Here is a 16,551-nt window from a genome sequence, read left to right as displayed (position 1 = left end):
GAACTGGCGAAAAGTGAATAACGCGTGTGTTGATACAATTCACAGATGCCGGAAAATCCACTATCGGAGGTCAGATTATGTCACTCACCGGAATGGTGGATAAGCGAACGTTGGAAAAATACGAACGGGAAGCTCGTGAAAAATCCCGCGAGAGCTGGTACTTATCGTGGGCGCTCGATACAAATCAGGAAGGTTAGCCAACTTGCGCTTGGTTGATCATTGAACCGAAATAAATGATTATTTGTAATCTTCCACAGAACGTGACAAGGGCAAAACGGTGGAAGTTGGCCGAGCCTATTTTGAGACTGAGAAGAAACATTTCACCATCCTAGATGCACCAGGGCACAAAAGTTTTGTACCGAACATGATCGGTGGCGCAGCACAGGCAGATCTTGCGGTGCTGGTCATCTCCGCCCGGAAGGGTGAATTCGAAACTGGCTTCGACAGGGGAGGGCAAACGCGAGAGCACGCGATGTTAGCAAAAACAGCCGGAGTCAAACATTTAGTTGTGCTGGTGAACAAAATGGATGATCCAACCGTGAACTGGGATGTGGAGCGGTACAACGAATGCAAAGATAAAATTCTACCATACCTCAAAAAGCTTGGGTAAATATGTTGTCGGATTTCCTTTCTACATTACGCTGAACTGATTTTTGAAATCGTTTAGATTCAACCCAACCAAGGATCTAACGTTCATGCCAGTGTCCGGAATTACCGGCCAGGGTCTAAGGGAACAGATTGACGAATCCATTTGCCCGTGGTACCGAGGGCCAGCCTTCATTCCCTTCATTGACGAGCTGCCTTCGTTGAACCGGAAGACCGATGGTCCGTTCATTATGCCCATTGTGGATAAGTATAAGGACATGGGTACGGTGCTGATGGGCAAAGTAGAATCCGGATTAGCGAAGAAGGGCGCTAACTTACTCGTAATGCCTAATAGAGTAAGTTTCCCCGTATAGCTCCTTCTGGAAAAAAATAGTTTATAATTTTTTTTTACCTTCCACAGACACAGGTATCCGTTGATCAGCTGTGGTCAGACGATGAAGAAGTGACCGCAGTGGGGCCTGGTGAAAATGTGAAAATTAAAGTTAAGGTAAGGAAAACATAATTTTATGGATATTAACAATGACGGTCTATAAATTGCATTCTATATTTTTCTTTTTAGGGCATAGAAGAGGAAGACGTTTCGCCTGGTTTCGTGCTGTGCGATGCTTCCAACCCAATTAAAACCGGCAAAGTTTTCGATGCGCAAGTAGTTATCCTAGAACACAAATCAATTATCTGTGCGGGTTACTCGGCCGTGATGCACATACACTGTGCGGCGGAAGAAATTACGGTTAAGGTGAGTAGGTTTACCAAATGATAATTTTTGTCTATTTAATCACGTTTAACCCTTTCACGTACAACATCGAGTCTCACTCGATTTGAAATGATTGTGCCAAAACGTACAACATCGAGTCTCTCTCGTGGTGCGCATGCAACGCAGGAGGCACAGAGACGCTCAGCAGAGAAGTGAAATTACTCGATGCGTGATACATCGAAACGTTTGCATTTGGTCCGCTCTTTCGAAAATTAAATCGTACGGGAAGGGGTTAAATTGTTGGATGCCCTTACATAGGGAACGAACTTCTATTAGGTGTGCAACTTGATTTGTTCCGTTTTTTGCATGAAAACATATTTATTTGAATAAAAAATGAATTGATACACTATTTGTAGCATTGGCCATCGCTAGTTATTACTCCTTCTCATTTTCTTGGAATCTTACGGATTCCATCGCGAAACAACTCTTGATACTCTGTTCTGAAGTGTAGCGTATTCCACTCAAAGCGTTCTGCATCGATCGAAACAAATGGCAGTGGGAAGGGGCAAGGTCTGGGCTATAAAACAGGTGAACCAAAACATCCCATCCGCTATTTTCCAAATAGTTTTTAACTCGAACAGCAACATGAGTTCGAACGTTGTCATGATGGAATATTGGAGTGGAGTACCGTGGCTTCGGAGTTGATATTCCTGGTTGGCCGCGCTTTTCGCATATGATCCTTTGCGTTTTGAGTTGTGGTGGTCTTTACTTCGTCTTCGGTAAGATTTGATGCAAAAAATACTCCCTTTTGTGCCGTTCAAGAAAAATTCAACATATATCGCATTCAATTTGTATGGAACATTAATTCTTTGTTTTTAAATATTCCACACCATTCCCATTTCCATTCGATGTGTTTCAGTTGCACTTTTTTTTTCAATGGAAACAAAAAATCAAAACTTCCCGCAAATGGTGCCTATTTGCAACGAGACTCGACATATTCAACGCAGTAATTGAACTTGATTTTTGTACTTGTAATTTTTGGTAACTAGATGTCGACACTTCGTGAGTCAGTAAACGTCAGCTGTCGCCGTCGACTATTTATAACACATTGAGCTATCTTATGGAATCGGGACGAATTAAGTTGCACACCCAATAGTATATAAGAGATCACCTGTGATGCAAAATTTGTAAATAATAGGCAGCATTGATATGCATTTTCAACCATCTAACAGAGGCTTAACGTATTTTTATAAAAAACTAGCTGACCCGGATAACTTCGTCCCGCCCAATTTTTTTTTCTTATCAATACCTTCAAGCGTTCCAAAACCAATTTCGTTGGCGCAACCATCAAATGGACTAACAACGCTTGTCACTATGTAATTGTAGAACATATTCGAATTGAATTTCCCGAATTTTCCCCTTTACCTTCAGAATTTTCCGAACATTTTCAATTGTCATGTTTGGTTGAAATATGTGTAATTTTTTTATAGGACCCCCTCTCCATTCTATAGGAGGAAGAGGTGTCATACCATCATAGAAACATTTCTCGTACCCAAAAACCCTCACATCCCAAATTTAGTTCCATTCGCTTGATTAGTTCTAGAGTTATGCAGAAGTTTGTGTTTCATTTGTATGGCAGCCCCCTTCCCCTTAGAGAGGGGAGAGGAGTGTCGAACCACCATAGAAACATTTCGTGCCCTCTAAAACGTCCACATGCCAACTTTGGTTCCGTTTGCTTGATTGATTCTTGAGTTATGCCAATGTCAAACCACTATAGAAACATTTATTGCCCCTAATATTATTAATATTCATTGACTCTCGAGTTCTGCAGGCGTACAATTTCCCGTTCACAGAAATGGCGTACACAGCAAATTTAGCAAATTCTTTTCGTGAAAAGACCAAGTCAGATTCTCTGCGCTGGTTTGCAAAACTAATTGTCTGCTTTCGTCTTCCATGTAACGTTTGCGTATTTGCTATTATCAGTTCGTCAAGAGGGGATACCAACGAATATGCTAGTGTGAAAGTTTCGTAATCTAATATTCAAATTGATTGATTCGAGGAGATCTAAAACCTCGATTTCAGAGAGGATTAAGCCGAATGGACAGCGATGGATTGTTTCAAGGCAATTTACGGTGAATACCTTCACAAGTTTCTCTTTCTCAGAGTTATTTTCTCAGTCGCCACGATTGAAGTTCGATAAATAATACGCCCGCAATTAACGGAATTAATCGACGGCCCGACTGGTTTAGAGGAGTTCTATCGGTTATCTTCTCAGGTTTCTCTAAAATAACTCTCAGTGCGCGTGATGAATAATACAATTTTAGCCGGTGCAATAATTTTTTCTCTGCCGCGTGTTGTGACATCTACGATTTTCGAATTTTTTCTTCGAGTGGTCTATAGTTCGCGTTTACATAGGGCCTGATCACGAACATCACTGCCACGTACGCTTTCACGTCACTTACACTTCACTTAATCTTTTTGTGTCTATCATCATTGTCACGCACAGTTGCGTGTAAAAATGAACTCCGTGAAGTGAAAGTGTTCATTCCCGTTCATAAGAGACATGTTGGTTCCATAATGTCGGGTGTTTGAACGTTGTGTCGGTTGCATAATTTCGGACGTTTGAACGTTATGTAGGTAAAATTAATACAGCGTATGAGATAATATTCCATTTAATTAATCGTATATTTTGGAATGACAAGTTTGCGATTATACATCGATGATTAGTTTGCTGAATCAAATGCTGGTTCAAAGATGAGGTGGAATATTTGGTTGCTCGGGAATAATGTAGTTGTTGAACATATAGGAATATAGGGCCTGATCACGCTTAAAAGTTCTCGTTTATAAGAGACATGTCAGTTGCATAATTTCGGGCGTTTGAACGTTATGTTGGTTGCATAATTTCGGATGTTTGAACGTTATGTAGGTAAAATTAATAAGTGTATGAGATAATATTCCATTTAATTGAACGTATGTTTTAGAATGACAAGTTTGCGATTATACCTCGATGATTCGGTATTTCAATGCCAACTATTCGGAATCATTCCATGAATCATTTGCTTGGTGCGTTAGTTTGCTGAATCAAACGCTGGTTCAAAGATGAGGAGGAATACTTGGTTGACATCTCATGATCAGTATAATCTGAGCTACTCCCATATAGGATTCTTAAGTTTAATCCTCTTATCTTTTCCATTCTCGTGTAATTTGATATACGGGACATGAGGTTTGATATAATTATTTAAACAGAAACTGGTCAGTACCGTCGGTCAGAAGCATAATTTTCATATGAAACATCTGATGAGTTTTTCTGCCAAACGCAGAAAATGATTCAGATTTTCTTCAGACGGATATCAAAATTATTGAAAAAGAACTAGGGACTAATTTAAAAATTATTAATTTTAAAGCTATGCAATGATAGATTCATTTTTTCCTTATTTGAAACTCAAATATTCTTTCATTTAAAGTATGTCTTCAAAACAATATCGTTGAAAATATCTATTAAGTAAAAACAAAATATCAATGGCCTTATTCGATGTAACGATCGTCCAGATTCGGGTTTTGTCCACCAATTGCGAATGTTTGAATTACAAAAACCAGCTCTGCAATGTTGGAAAACATTACAGTTATTATTTTATATTCAAAATATCTGCAAATCAATATTATGCATAATCAATCATAATGATCGTCAGTGGCCAGTGTCCTCCATTGCCATTTTATGGGGTTGCAACTCTCTGTTAGTCTAATCCTTAAAATAGAAAATTTCTATTCATTTAGGACAATCGAAATTAGACCTTTCGCCATGTTTCAATCGGTCTGCGGGAGCTATATTTTCAGTCCTCAATTACATCCCATAGCGCATTTATCGAATCCAAATAAACAAATTTACGTCCTCTGGATACGTCAGGATTTCGTTCTGCGGGTAAATTGTTGTTTGTTTATCTTTTCTTTCTTAAAAAGCAAGACACGACTCAAAATGATAGCAAAAAAGCTAAATAAATCCGAAATTAAACTTACTCCATTTCGCGTGACTAGCTTTCACCATCTAAAACACAAGTGACAAATATACCTGTTGTTCTCCGTGACATGACAGTATCGTGGTATTCATAATAACACCGAGTTCATCAAAGTTGTCACGACGGATGATCTCTTCTGGATTCTACACACACCGTGACAGCCGTAATAAGGTTGTATACAATTCATTTCTTTTTCACCGTGAAGTGACGTTTGTGATCAGCCCCAAAATCACATCACTTGCCTCAGTGAATTCTGATTCTTACCTTTTCCCAATAATCGCTCCCATGCTAATCGCTAGGGAACCACGCTATAGAGGAGACCCTTCTGGCTTTCGAGCGGCGAATATCATACTAACATTCCTTCCCTTCCCCTGATGATGTAAGGACGTGGCTGGTGTCGTTATTGACTATTTAAAGTTCGTTTTACCGAAACACAATGTGAATGATTTGTTACTCGGAAGCGTCATTCAGTGTATTTTTGGTGTGATTTCGCTGGTTCAGGTCAATCACGGAGAGCAACTACGAAGTGTACAGTCCAGTCTACCCAAGCTCAAGCTGTTTCAAGTCAATTTACGATGAACTGCCTCGATTTGCTGGACACATTTGATAATTCAACGAATGCCACTAGGGAAAATGCCTTTTGCAAGATCATATTTGTACAAACGAAAGTGAATTATTCAGAAAAAAAAACGTTCAATCGCCAAACACTGCCTGGAATAGGTTCCGTCCTATAGAGCAAGAAGTGTTGAATGCTTTTTTATGAGGTGCGAATTGAATCATTTTAATCTAGTGACAATGTGTTTAATGCCCAAGCAACGGCTCGATACAATGTTAAAATGATACTGATTAATTCATATTAACCAGTAAGTTGAGCGGATACCTCATTTGAATTTGAATTAGGCCTTCGGTCAACATTTCTTCATGCTATCAAATTTTTCACTTCAGTTGAGACGATGATGATCGACCAAGGTGCGAGGTAAATCTTCCATCAAATTTTGGTTATCAAATCCGCCCCTCTAGATGTGATTCAATACCTACCTAGTAAATCTTGAAGCATGCCTTCATAATTATGTTAGGCGTGTTTTACAAATTACGTCACACTAAAAATCCGGATTTTAGACCCCCTGTAACGTAACCTCGAATTCCTCCCCTCCCTTCCGTTTTACGTAATTTGTGCATGACACCTAAGTCACTGTCCTTCTTAAATGTCACTAACGTTCCTAGAGGAACTCGCCGTCTCTACGTAGTACCTGCGTCATTTTTTTATTACTACTTAGTTGAGCTTTCTATGCCAAATACCACGCCTTGAATGCATTCTGAGTGGCAAGCTCTGGAAAACGCGATACCACAGTGCAAGTCGGAGGAAATTTTCCTGACGAAAAATTCGCCCGACCAGAACGGGAATCGAACCCGAACTCCCGGCATGTTAGGTGTGACGCTAGCCACTCGGCCACGGGAGCAGTAAAGCGTAGTAAAGCCTATGGCGGAGTTATATTCTGACAATGTTAGTGAATGGGGGTTTCACGGGAAGAATGATGGCATATCTTGTTAGCTTTCTGACCGAAGGAACCTTCAAACTGCAGTGTTGCTTTGCCTTTTTAGCGATAATGTTAGAGAGAGTGAAGTTCACCATGGTTCCATTCTATTGGTCACTCTGTCTCTGTTAGCGATGAATTATTTAGATTTCATCTCTGATGGAGTGAAGGCTGTTAATGTTGGAGGCGAAAGGGTTCTCAAGTCGTATATGACAAGATACCAGGAAAAGGCGCAAAGAGCATGGTTTGTATCGCAGTTCGTTACAAAATTCATATTATATGACACTGGCATGCATTTTTGTTAACAATTTGTCTTCAAACTAAAAAAAATATTTGAATCATGTAAAAGTTGTCTACAAACAAAGTTCGATTGTCATTTAAGGTGGTATTCTAGTGTAGAATCACAAAACTTATTCTGACCATCCATTGTTTCATTGTTTGTTTGTTTATCTTTTAACAATACGGAAAACCTTTTGCGATTTTTTTTGTGCGGCTTATGTGCGGTAAATGAAAAAATTATCTTTTATATATAAAAATCTCGTGTCACGGTGTTTTTTACCGAACTCCTCCGAAACGGCTCGACCGATTTTGATGAAATTATGCACAAAAATTTTGGTAAGCATGAGAATAGATTGTAAACTTTATACGATACCGCTAGGATACTGATTACTCTACAATTAATACCGAATATTTTTTTTCTTAAGTTTTGCTTCAAACAAACATATAACCTCAAATTTAAACCCGCATACCCTATTTTCAATCGCGACTTTAGTAGTTTTGTATAAACAATATTCAAATAGTTTAACCTCTTCGAACGTTGCTTCCACTATCCCTGCTATTATCTTGTTCGTATTGTGTAGGCTACGGACTTAAAAGTTCATTCGCCTCTAAAATTCGTTCTATCCCCCGGGAAAGCCTTTACGAGAATGGTGGTTGTTATTTCGTTTTTCCTCAATAATACCAATTACGTTTTTATTATTATTCACTAATATAATTTATTATATATTATTCATCGTCAATTCGTTATTTAATTTCTAGCGGATTCCGGGGTAATGATGTATGCTACATATAAGAAAATTCGTTCCTTTCAGTCATCTTCCAATGATTGCGTAATACATCGTATTATATATTTTCAGTGATAGATTTCAATAATTTTGCCCAACATCAGAGATGATTTTTAAACAGTAGGTGATAGCTACAAGTGCAAGAATAGTATAACGGCGGCACGTGTCAGGCTCGAATTTGCGATTGCTGTATTCTAGATTTATAGTTAATGAAGTTAGTTATTTATAGTTAATGTTAGTTAGTAGGTTTTAGAAACCTGTAGCATTTAGATGAAGGAATGAAAAAATTCTATCGTATATTTGGTATTGAGAATAATAATTTTGTTTTTCATTTCAAATATTGGGTTAGATTTTGTTTGCGAGATTTACGCTTAGAGCTTTAGGTTTTGGATTTTTCATTCTAGAATTTTTATTTTCCTCAGGTTTCACAAGGATAACATTTCTCCGTCGCGATTAGAGTTCGATCAAGAGTGCACTCGTTGATTATAATATATTGCCGGTTTCCAACTGATTTTAGAGGAGTTCTTTCAGTTACCTTTTCAGGTTTCAAAAACTCTTCGCCGTCTTGATTAGTGTTCGATAAACAGTACACGTTCGAAGAAATTCTATCGGTTACCTTCTCAGGTTTACCAAAGATAAATTTCCGTAGTTGTGATTGGAATTCAAAAAAGAGTATTCGCGATAATTAAGGGAATATATCGCTGGTCTTATTGATTTAAGTCGAGTTATCTCGGCTATCTTCTCAGGTTTCCCAAAGGTAACTCTAGGCCGTTGTGATTGGAGCTCAATGAAAGTACGCGTGATAAATAACAGAATATATAGCCGATCCAATTAGTTATACAGGATACCTAAAGGTAATATACTGTGTGTTATGACTCATAAGATCTTTGGAATTCAGTTTCGTCAAGTGGTCGTCAGTTCACGTTTACATAATCATATCACTTACCGCAGTGAATCCTGATTCTTACCTCTCCAACTAACAACTCTCCCTATTGAACCACGCTATAGAGGTGACCCTTCTGGCCTTCGGGCGGCGGATATCATACTAAAATTCCTTCCCTTCCTCTGGTGACTGTAAGGATGTGGCCGGCGTTGTTATTGACCATTTAAAGCTGGAATCGCCGAAAATTGCACAACGAGAATGATTTGCTAGTCCCAAGCGTCATTCTGTGTGTTCTTTGTGCAATTTGGTTGGTTCAGGTCAATCACGGAGAGCAACTACGAATTGTACAGTTCACCCAAGCTTAAGCTCAAGCTCAAGATGTCGCTAGATCGAGCCTTCATCCACACATTTGCAAGTAACCTCACTTCGTCTAAAGCCAGACGTATCGCCGGCGAGCTGGAAGTATTTTTTCTTTTTCTTCTGTAGGAGCATTGTACCACTGCGACCATTAGTTTGATCTATTGTAGTGCACTCCAGTTTGCTATGTATGCAGTGTCAGTTCGTTCCATCTCTCAGGGAATGAGTGATAGTCGCACCAGGACTTTGCATATCCCCCCACGAAGGTATGACTTCCTTTATGAAGTTCCTTACCTGTTTTGGTTCAGCAGACCAAATCTCGTTAGGCATAAGAATGTCCTTTCCAAGAATTCGCAGTCTTCGCTGAATTAGTGTACTGCATTGACACAGTAAATGTTCCGAAGTTTCAGCTTCGAAATTGCAGAAACGACAGTTATCATCTGCCAGTTTTCCGATATTTTTAAGGTGATACCTGCTCGGACAATGTCCGGTCAATAGACCGGTTAATGTACTCAAATCTGCCTTATTCAAGCTGAGTAGGTTGCGTGTTATTCTGTTACAAGGTGTAATGAATAATTTGGATTGTCTTGGTGTTGATAGAGCCCTTTAGTTGGCAATCATTGATATTTCCCAGGTTTTGAGCTCCGATTTCATGCATGATGTAGATAATCCACAAAATGGCTCAGGCCCGATGAATTTAGTTGAAGATCCTAATCTTGCTAAGAGATGGTCTTTTTCATTACCTTCTATACCGCAGTGACCAGGCACCCAGTATAGGTTAACTTCGTTAGTAGCAGCTAGTTGTTTTAAGGATAAAATACATTCCCAAACTAGCTTAGCTGGCATGTGTATGCTTTTACTGAATTAAGAGCTGCTTGGCTATCTGAGAAGATACAGATATTGGCATACCTGTATTTTCTAATCAAACAAATATTTGTACATGTTAGAATAGCTTGTATTTCTGCCTGAAAAACTGTAGGCCACTGTCCCATTGGAATTGACATGTCGATTCCTGGTCCAGTAATACCAGCTCCCGTAGATTTACCGATTTTAGATCCATCGGTATAAAACACGAGTGATCCTGGACGAGTTTTGGGACCACCTTCTTCCCATTCGTTGCGATTGAATTCAATCACTTTGAAGGGAACACTGAAGTTAGTCCTTGTTTCCATCAAGTCTTCATTCATGCTTACTATAGTGTTATGTTGAAAATCTTTCAGGATTTGTAAATGCCCTTCTAGAAAATTTTATATACGTTTCAGCCTAAGAGCACCTTTTTCCGCTTCAAGTTGCACATATTGGTGCAAGGGTAGAAGGTATAAAAGAGCATCTAGGGCTTTGGAAGGTGCGCTAGGCATTGCTCCATTTATTGATAAGCATGCCAGACGTTGTAGTTTATCAAGTTTTTTCTGAGCTGATATTTGTGTAGTTTTAGGCCACCACACTAGCGAAGCATATGTAAGTCTGGGTCTCACAATTGCCGAGTAAATCCAGTGAATCATTCTCGGTTTTAGTCCCCACTTTTTCCCGTATATACTACTACAACTCCAGAGAGCAGTCTGGGTTAGATATTGCATACTCCAGTTGGTCGTTCCAATTTAGTTTTTGTTCAAGCATGACACCTTAATATTTGGTTCGTTTTGAAAGCTCCAATTGTACCCCTCCCAATCTAAGAGGTGGAATCTTATACTTTCTTTTTCTGATAAATGGAATTGTGACTATTTTTGAAGGATTAACACTAAGTCCTTCCAAGTTGCACCATTTGAGTGTGTAGTTAAGGGCTGTTTGCTTTCTATTGGAAATAGTATACTCACATTTACTAAGATGCCTCACTAAGATGATTATGTCATCAGCAAAACCAATAACTTCTATCCTAAATTAGCTAGGTTATTAAGAAGATCGTCGACAACTAGGGACCACAACAGAGGAGACAGAACTCCTCCTTGAGGGCAACCTCTAGTTGGTTTCATTGTTAGAGTAGATCCTCCTAATTTAGCTGTTATTAGTCGGTTGGTTAGCATGGCATGTATCCAGTTGGAGATGCATATGTCAAAACTACATTTTTTCATAGCTTTATTTATAGAGTTGTAGGATGCATTGTCAAATGCTCCCTCAATATCAAGAAAAACTGTAAGTGAGATTTCTTTAGCATCAAAAGACTTCTCTATTTTGGAAATTAACGTGTGAAGCGCTGTTTTTAATGAGCACAATGAATTATTGAAATACTTCAAATCCCACTTGGTCGGTTTGTCAGTCACGTTTTCAATTCTGATCAATTCTGATAAAACATCTGCACGTGTCTAGATTCAGTGCGCAAACGTTACTAAAATCATAGAAGGTGTCTGCACAATGACGCGAGAAATTGTGATTCGAATAAAAAAACAACAATCTGGAATTCATCGTTAACTCACATCGTTCAAACGACATTCTCCATGTTCTTTTTCAATAGCATTAACGTTCCGAAAGTTCGCCTTCTCATCGTAGTATTACTTGCATCATTTTAAGTAGTACTTAGTTGAGATTTATATACCACGCAATACGTCTTGAATGCATTCTGAGTGACAAGCTCTAGAATGTGTGACCACAATGCAAGTCAGAAGAAATATCTGAAGTATCAAAAAATGCCCGGCTGAAAAGGACAAGACGAATATTGCACAAACATTAGACAACGTGATCCTGCCACAGGTACTCCATTCATTACGAACTTCATTACTCATTTTGAAATAATATTTCTGAATAGCTATATCAGACCAATAAAACGAAGAAGTGTGCTCGGTGGATTTTACGTGTATCGTACACCCCTCCCTCCTCTGGAATGGGGAGGGGATCCCGTAAAACTAATACACATATTTCAACCAAACATGACAATTGAAAATTTTCGGAAAACTGAAGGAAAATGGGAAAATTCAGTTCGTATATGTTCTACAATTACATATTGACAAGCGTTGTTAGTCCATTTGATGTTTTCGGTAACGAAATTGATCTTGTTCGAAAGTAGAAATAGATTTTAATGGATTTTAACGCATTCAAATTTCTTCTTCTATCTATATAAATAAAAATGGATCGTCGAATGTGTTGATAAGAGCAAAAGTCGAGAAAGGAATTGTCCGATTTAGGGCTGTCTTCATTCTATCATATTTTCTGTATCAAACATTTAGTCCATGTAACGGAGAAACATGTTATATGCAAGTGGATGAAAAATTTTGCACGAGAATTGTGTTTGAAAATAATCTGATATTATAATATCGAGTTTTGGTAGAAGTACTAAAATTTTATAGTGAAAAATGATTTAGATTATTTTTTTAGATTAGAAGATCAATCAATGAACAGTTCTGCGATTGGACCCATGAACGTGCGCTTGGTAAGAAAACGTGAATGTGATAACGAAAAATAAATTTTGGACGGGACGAAGTTTGCCGGGTCAACTAGTATTCAATAAAAATTCCACACCTCTAACATTCATTTATTTGTTTCATTCAACAATATTCTAAAATGGGAAAAAAAGTCACATGTCCAAAAAAGTTACTTCTTTACTCGCGTCGGTGTCTCAGACCGAAAGTGTTAAAAAGTGACACACGTCCCCTTCGTATCAACACATGCGATACGCTAAACGATGACGAACGACGAAAGCTAGAGAGAATCGCAAAGTCGTAGTGTTGATATTTTCTGAGAAATGAACGAATTTTTGATTTCTCGGTCTCACAGTGGTCATCAAGTGGTCACCTAGTGGGGGCAAAGTAGTCACTCGCACATATCAAGCTAAAATGGGATAGATTTATGCGTTTTTTTCGTCCAAATTTGTTCAAATCATGTTTGATATAGTAAGTACATGTATGAAATAAGCTTGGCCTATTCACCTAGTGTCTCAATTTAATTTTTTTCATGCATACAAAAACGTAGTAAGAAACACATAACGTTCCACATAATGAGGCTTGGTTTAGTTGGAGTGGCATATTTATCCAGGGACAAAGCCACAAAAGGAACCTCTTCAAGAGCAGAGGCTTTAGTAAACAGAATATTGTAAGTCTTTATGCACCTATGACCACTTTGCCCCCAAACATCAAAGTAATTTCTATGCTAATTAATCGCTGAGATTGAACAAAATATATGTTCACCTCTCCTAGAATAAAGGGTGTGTCACATCAAATTGCATCACGGAAAAAACGCTGTAGAAATTCGCCCAGTAGACCGATCCTTTTGAAAATTTTAGACAGTAAAATAAAAACTATTAAACAACTTTTGGCATTTTCTTTTTATTCATACTTCGAGCCCAAGCCCGTATGGTCGCACCTTCCTCTTTACCCCGTCCATAAGGTTCTGTACAACGTCAGGTTGTAGTTTTTTTTGAACAGAAATCCATTTTCTCTTGAAGTCCGCCTCCGATTTGACAACTTTTGGGTTCTTCCGGAGGGCATGCTTCATAATCGCCCAATATTTCCCTATTGGGCGAAGCTCCGGCGCGTTGGGCGGGTTCATTTCCTTTGGCACGAAGGTGACCCCGTTGGCTTCGTACCACTCCAACACGTCCTTTGAATAGTGGCACGAAGCGAGATCCGGCCAGAAGATGGTCGGGCCCTCGTGCTGCTTCAATAGTAGTAGTAAGCGCTTCTATAGGCACTCCTTAAGGTTAACCTGCCCGTTTACCGTGCCGGTCATCACGAAGGGGGCGCTCCGCTTTCCGCAAGAGCAGATCGCTTGCCACACCGTGTACTTTTTGGCAAGCTTGGATAGTTTCTGCTTGCGAATCTCCTCCGGAACGCTGAATTTGTCCTCTGCGGAGAAGAACAACAGGCCTGGCAGCTGACGAAAGTCCGCTTTGACGTAGGTTTCTTCGTCCATTACCAGGCAATGCGGCTTCGTCAGCATTTCGGTGTACAGCTTCCGGGCTCGCATCTTCCCCACCATATTTTGCCTTTCGTCGCGGTTATTAGCCTTCTGAACCTTGTATGTACGCAGGCCCTCCTGCTGCTTGGTCCGCTGGACGAATGAACTTGACAAATTCAGCTTATTGGTGACATCCCGGACCGAACTTCTCGGATCACGTCTAAACTGCTTAACTACGCGCTTGTGATCTTTTTCACTGACGGAGCATCCATTTTTGCCGTTCTTCACCTTCCGGTCGATGGTTAAGTTCTCGAAGTATCGTTTTAGTACTCTGCTGACCGTGGATTGGACGATTCCCAGCATCTTACCGATGTCCCGATGTGACAACTCCGGATTCTCGAAATGAGTGCACAGGATTAATTCACGACGCTCTTTTTCGTTCGACGACATTTTTCCAAATTTACGAAAAATTGACAGTGAAGCATGGCCAACGTGATCTATACACTCTTATCTGATTATAAGCGAAAGCTGAAGATATAATTCCTAAAAATTAAATTTCTACAGCGTTTTTTCCGTGATGCAATTTGATGTGACACACCCTTTATGTGAACAGTCGTCCAAACTGATAATTTGTCCAACATATCAGATTGAATAAACTAAATATCACGAGAAATTCCTTAGATACCATGCGCGCAGAACTACGGCCGAATGGCTATCGAGAGAGCAATTTCTGTTTTTATTTATATTTCGACATGCGACAGCTCTAATGAAGTACAGGGTGACTCAAAATTCATTAAACTCTTCAAACATAAGGTGCCTATTGATACGGCATCAATAGTCAATAGTTATACTACCAAACAAGCAGGTAACCACTTTGCCTCGCATGACCACTTTGCCCCCACTACCCCTATCCGTTTGTTGTCTGTAAATTTTGAGTTGAATTTGATTTTTATTCACAAACTAGTAAATATTTTAAACAATAATATTTTTACATTAACAATAAAAAAATCTATTATCGTAACATCTTGTTTTATTTATAGGCTCTAATTTGCTTAGTGGATAAAAAGACGGGCGAGAAATCAAAAACACGACCACGTTTCGTTAAACAGGATCAGGTTGCCATCATGAGAATTGAGTGCTCCGGGTTGATTTGTCTAGAGCAGTTCAAGCTGTTCCCACAGATGGGTCGTTTCACGTTGCGAGATGAAAGTAAGTTCATTGGAAAATTATCCTGAAAATCGCCAACATGAATTTCTCATTCGTGTTACTTTTTTCGTTCACAGACAAAACAATCGCCATCGGTAAGGTTCTGAAGGTTATTGAGTAAATAGCTCGAAACTGCATAGCAACAACAAAAAAGTTAAAACAAAAACAACAACGCTATCTCGTCCTCTGCCGTAAGAAACTTTTCCCCTCAGATGAACAAATACCAAACAACCGAGACCCACACTCGCACACAGCATGTAGGAACAATAAAAAAACGTCTAACACTTCTGAACAAAACATTTTTCCTCGATGGTGCAACCGAAGGTCTTCGCGCATCGCATCGACTGTGGAAACCAAGAAAAGTATGACTGGCAGCTTTACCGGTTTTAGTAAAAATCTAACAAATTGCTGCTCTGTGAACACTTTCTACTTTGCCGGTTTTTTTTGTTCGCATCTTGCTTAGATTTAAAGAAAGAGAAAACTGAATCGAAACCCAGCCGCCATATGTTTGGTGGTGGAAAATGCTTATGAAAACAATCAATTGTAAGAGAGGATCTAATTGAAATTAAAAAAAAATCGCGGAAGCGGAGGACTGAACTTATACACAATAAGGGAAAATACACCTAAACTAAAAACACACACACAGATACGTTGATAACAGTTGAACATCATTTTGCATCAGGAATAATAAGATTATCGATGACACAATACTGTATAGAAATATTTGCGAGAACAGCAACGAGTGGACGATCAAACGTTGATCGGAGATTTTTTTTTGTTAGCGTGCGATCCCGTTGTTGTCATTGTCAAACAAAAAACAAAAACAGCCAGGATAAGGGGAACGCGAAAGTGAAACGGCACACGCTGTGTGTGGCACGGTTAAAATAGTCTACTGAGAAAATCAACCGATTGTTACTTTAATTCGTTTCAAGATAAAACTTGCTTATTATTACGAGGTTTTTAGCTTTTTGTAACGGAAATAAAAATATTTGAAAAAAAATATGTATAAAAGCAGTACATAGGCAACAACACAAATTGCATCAATAAAGGATACCGAATATGAACGAACTAGATGGGGTTCCATACTTGATAATTACCTTCGGGGCGCTTTTGAAGCCGCATTCCGTGGATATATGGATGAATATTATAAAAAAAAGTGCTTCTTGATTTTGCGATAACCGTGTGAATGTTGAGTGCGATATTGTATACAATGCAAGCTGAGTGGAAGTTAGAATGCGAGGAAAGTTTATGCAGCCCAGCGCTTTGTAATCCGTATTCATACGGGCGCCGGGCTCAGTTTTGTGAGGATCGGGTGAACGCAATGGGGGGGATAATAAAATGAGAATTAATTAAACAACTAGGACTAATA

The 16,551-nt window shown here is 39.1% G+C and overlaps 1 protein-coding gene across 1 annotated transcript in view; it reads left to right on the top strand.

The window, feature by feature from the left end:
• The window catches only part of LOC129774362 (eukaryotic peptide chain release factor GTP-binding subunit ERF3A), a 30,751-nt gene extending 14,501 nt beyond the window's left edge, over positions 1 to 16,250 (top strand). The window contains exons 3-9 of the mRNA XM_055778091.1: positions 46 to 192; positions 258 to 606; positions 668 to 941; positions 1,007 to 1,093; positions 1,166 to 1,342; positions 15,017 to 15,185; positions 15,260 to 16,250. Coding sequence (XP_055634066.1) covers positions 46 to 192; positions 258 to 606; positions 668 to 941; positions 1,007 to 1,093; positions 1,166 to 1,342; positions 15,017 to 15,185; positions 15,260 to 15,303 — 1,247 coding nt within the window. The 3' untranslated portion in view covers positions 15,304 to 16,250. The remainder of the gene's footprint in view (positions 1 to 45; positions 193 to 257; positions 607 to 667; positions 942 to 1,006; positions 1,094 to 1,165; positions 1,343 to 15,016; positions 15,186 to 15,259) is intronic.
• Positions 16,251 to 16,551: the final 301 nt, after the last annotated feature.

The sequence above is a fragment of the Toxorhynchites rutilus genome, chromosome 3, assembly GCF_029784135.1.
Source record: "Toxorhynchites rutilus septentrionalis strain SRP chromosome 3, ASM2978413v1, whole genome shotgun sequence".
In the NCBI taxonomy this organism is placed as follows: domain Eukaryota; kingdom Metazoa; phylum Arthropoda; class Insecta; order Diptera; family Culicidae; genus Toxorhynchites; species Toxorhynchites rutilus.
This window is presented reverse-complemented; position numbering and strand designations above follow the sequence as displayed.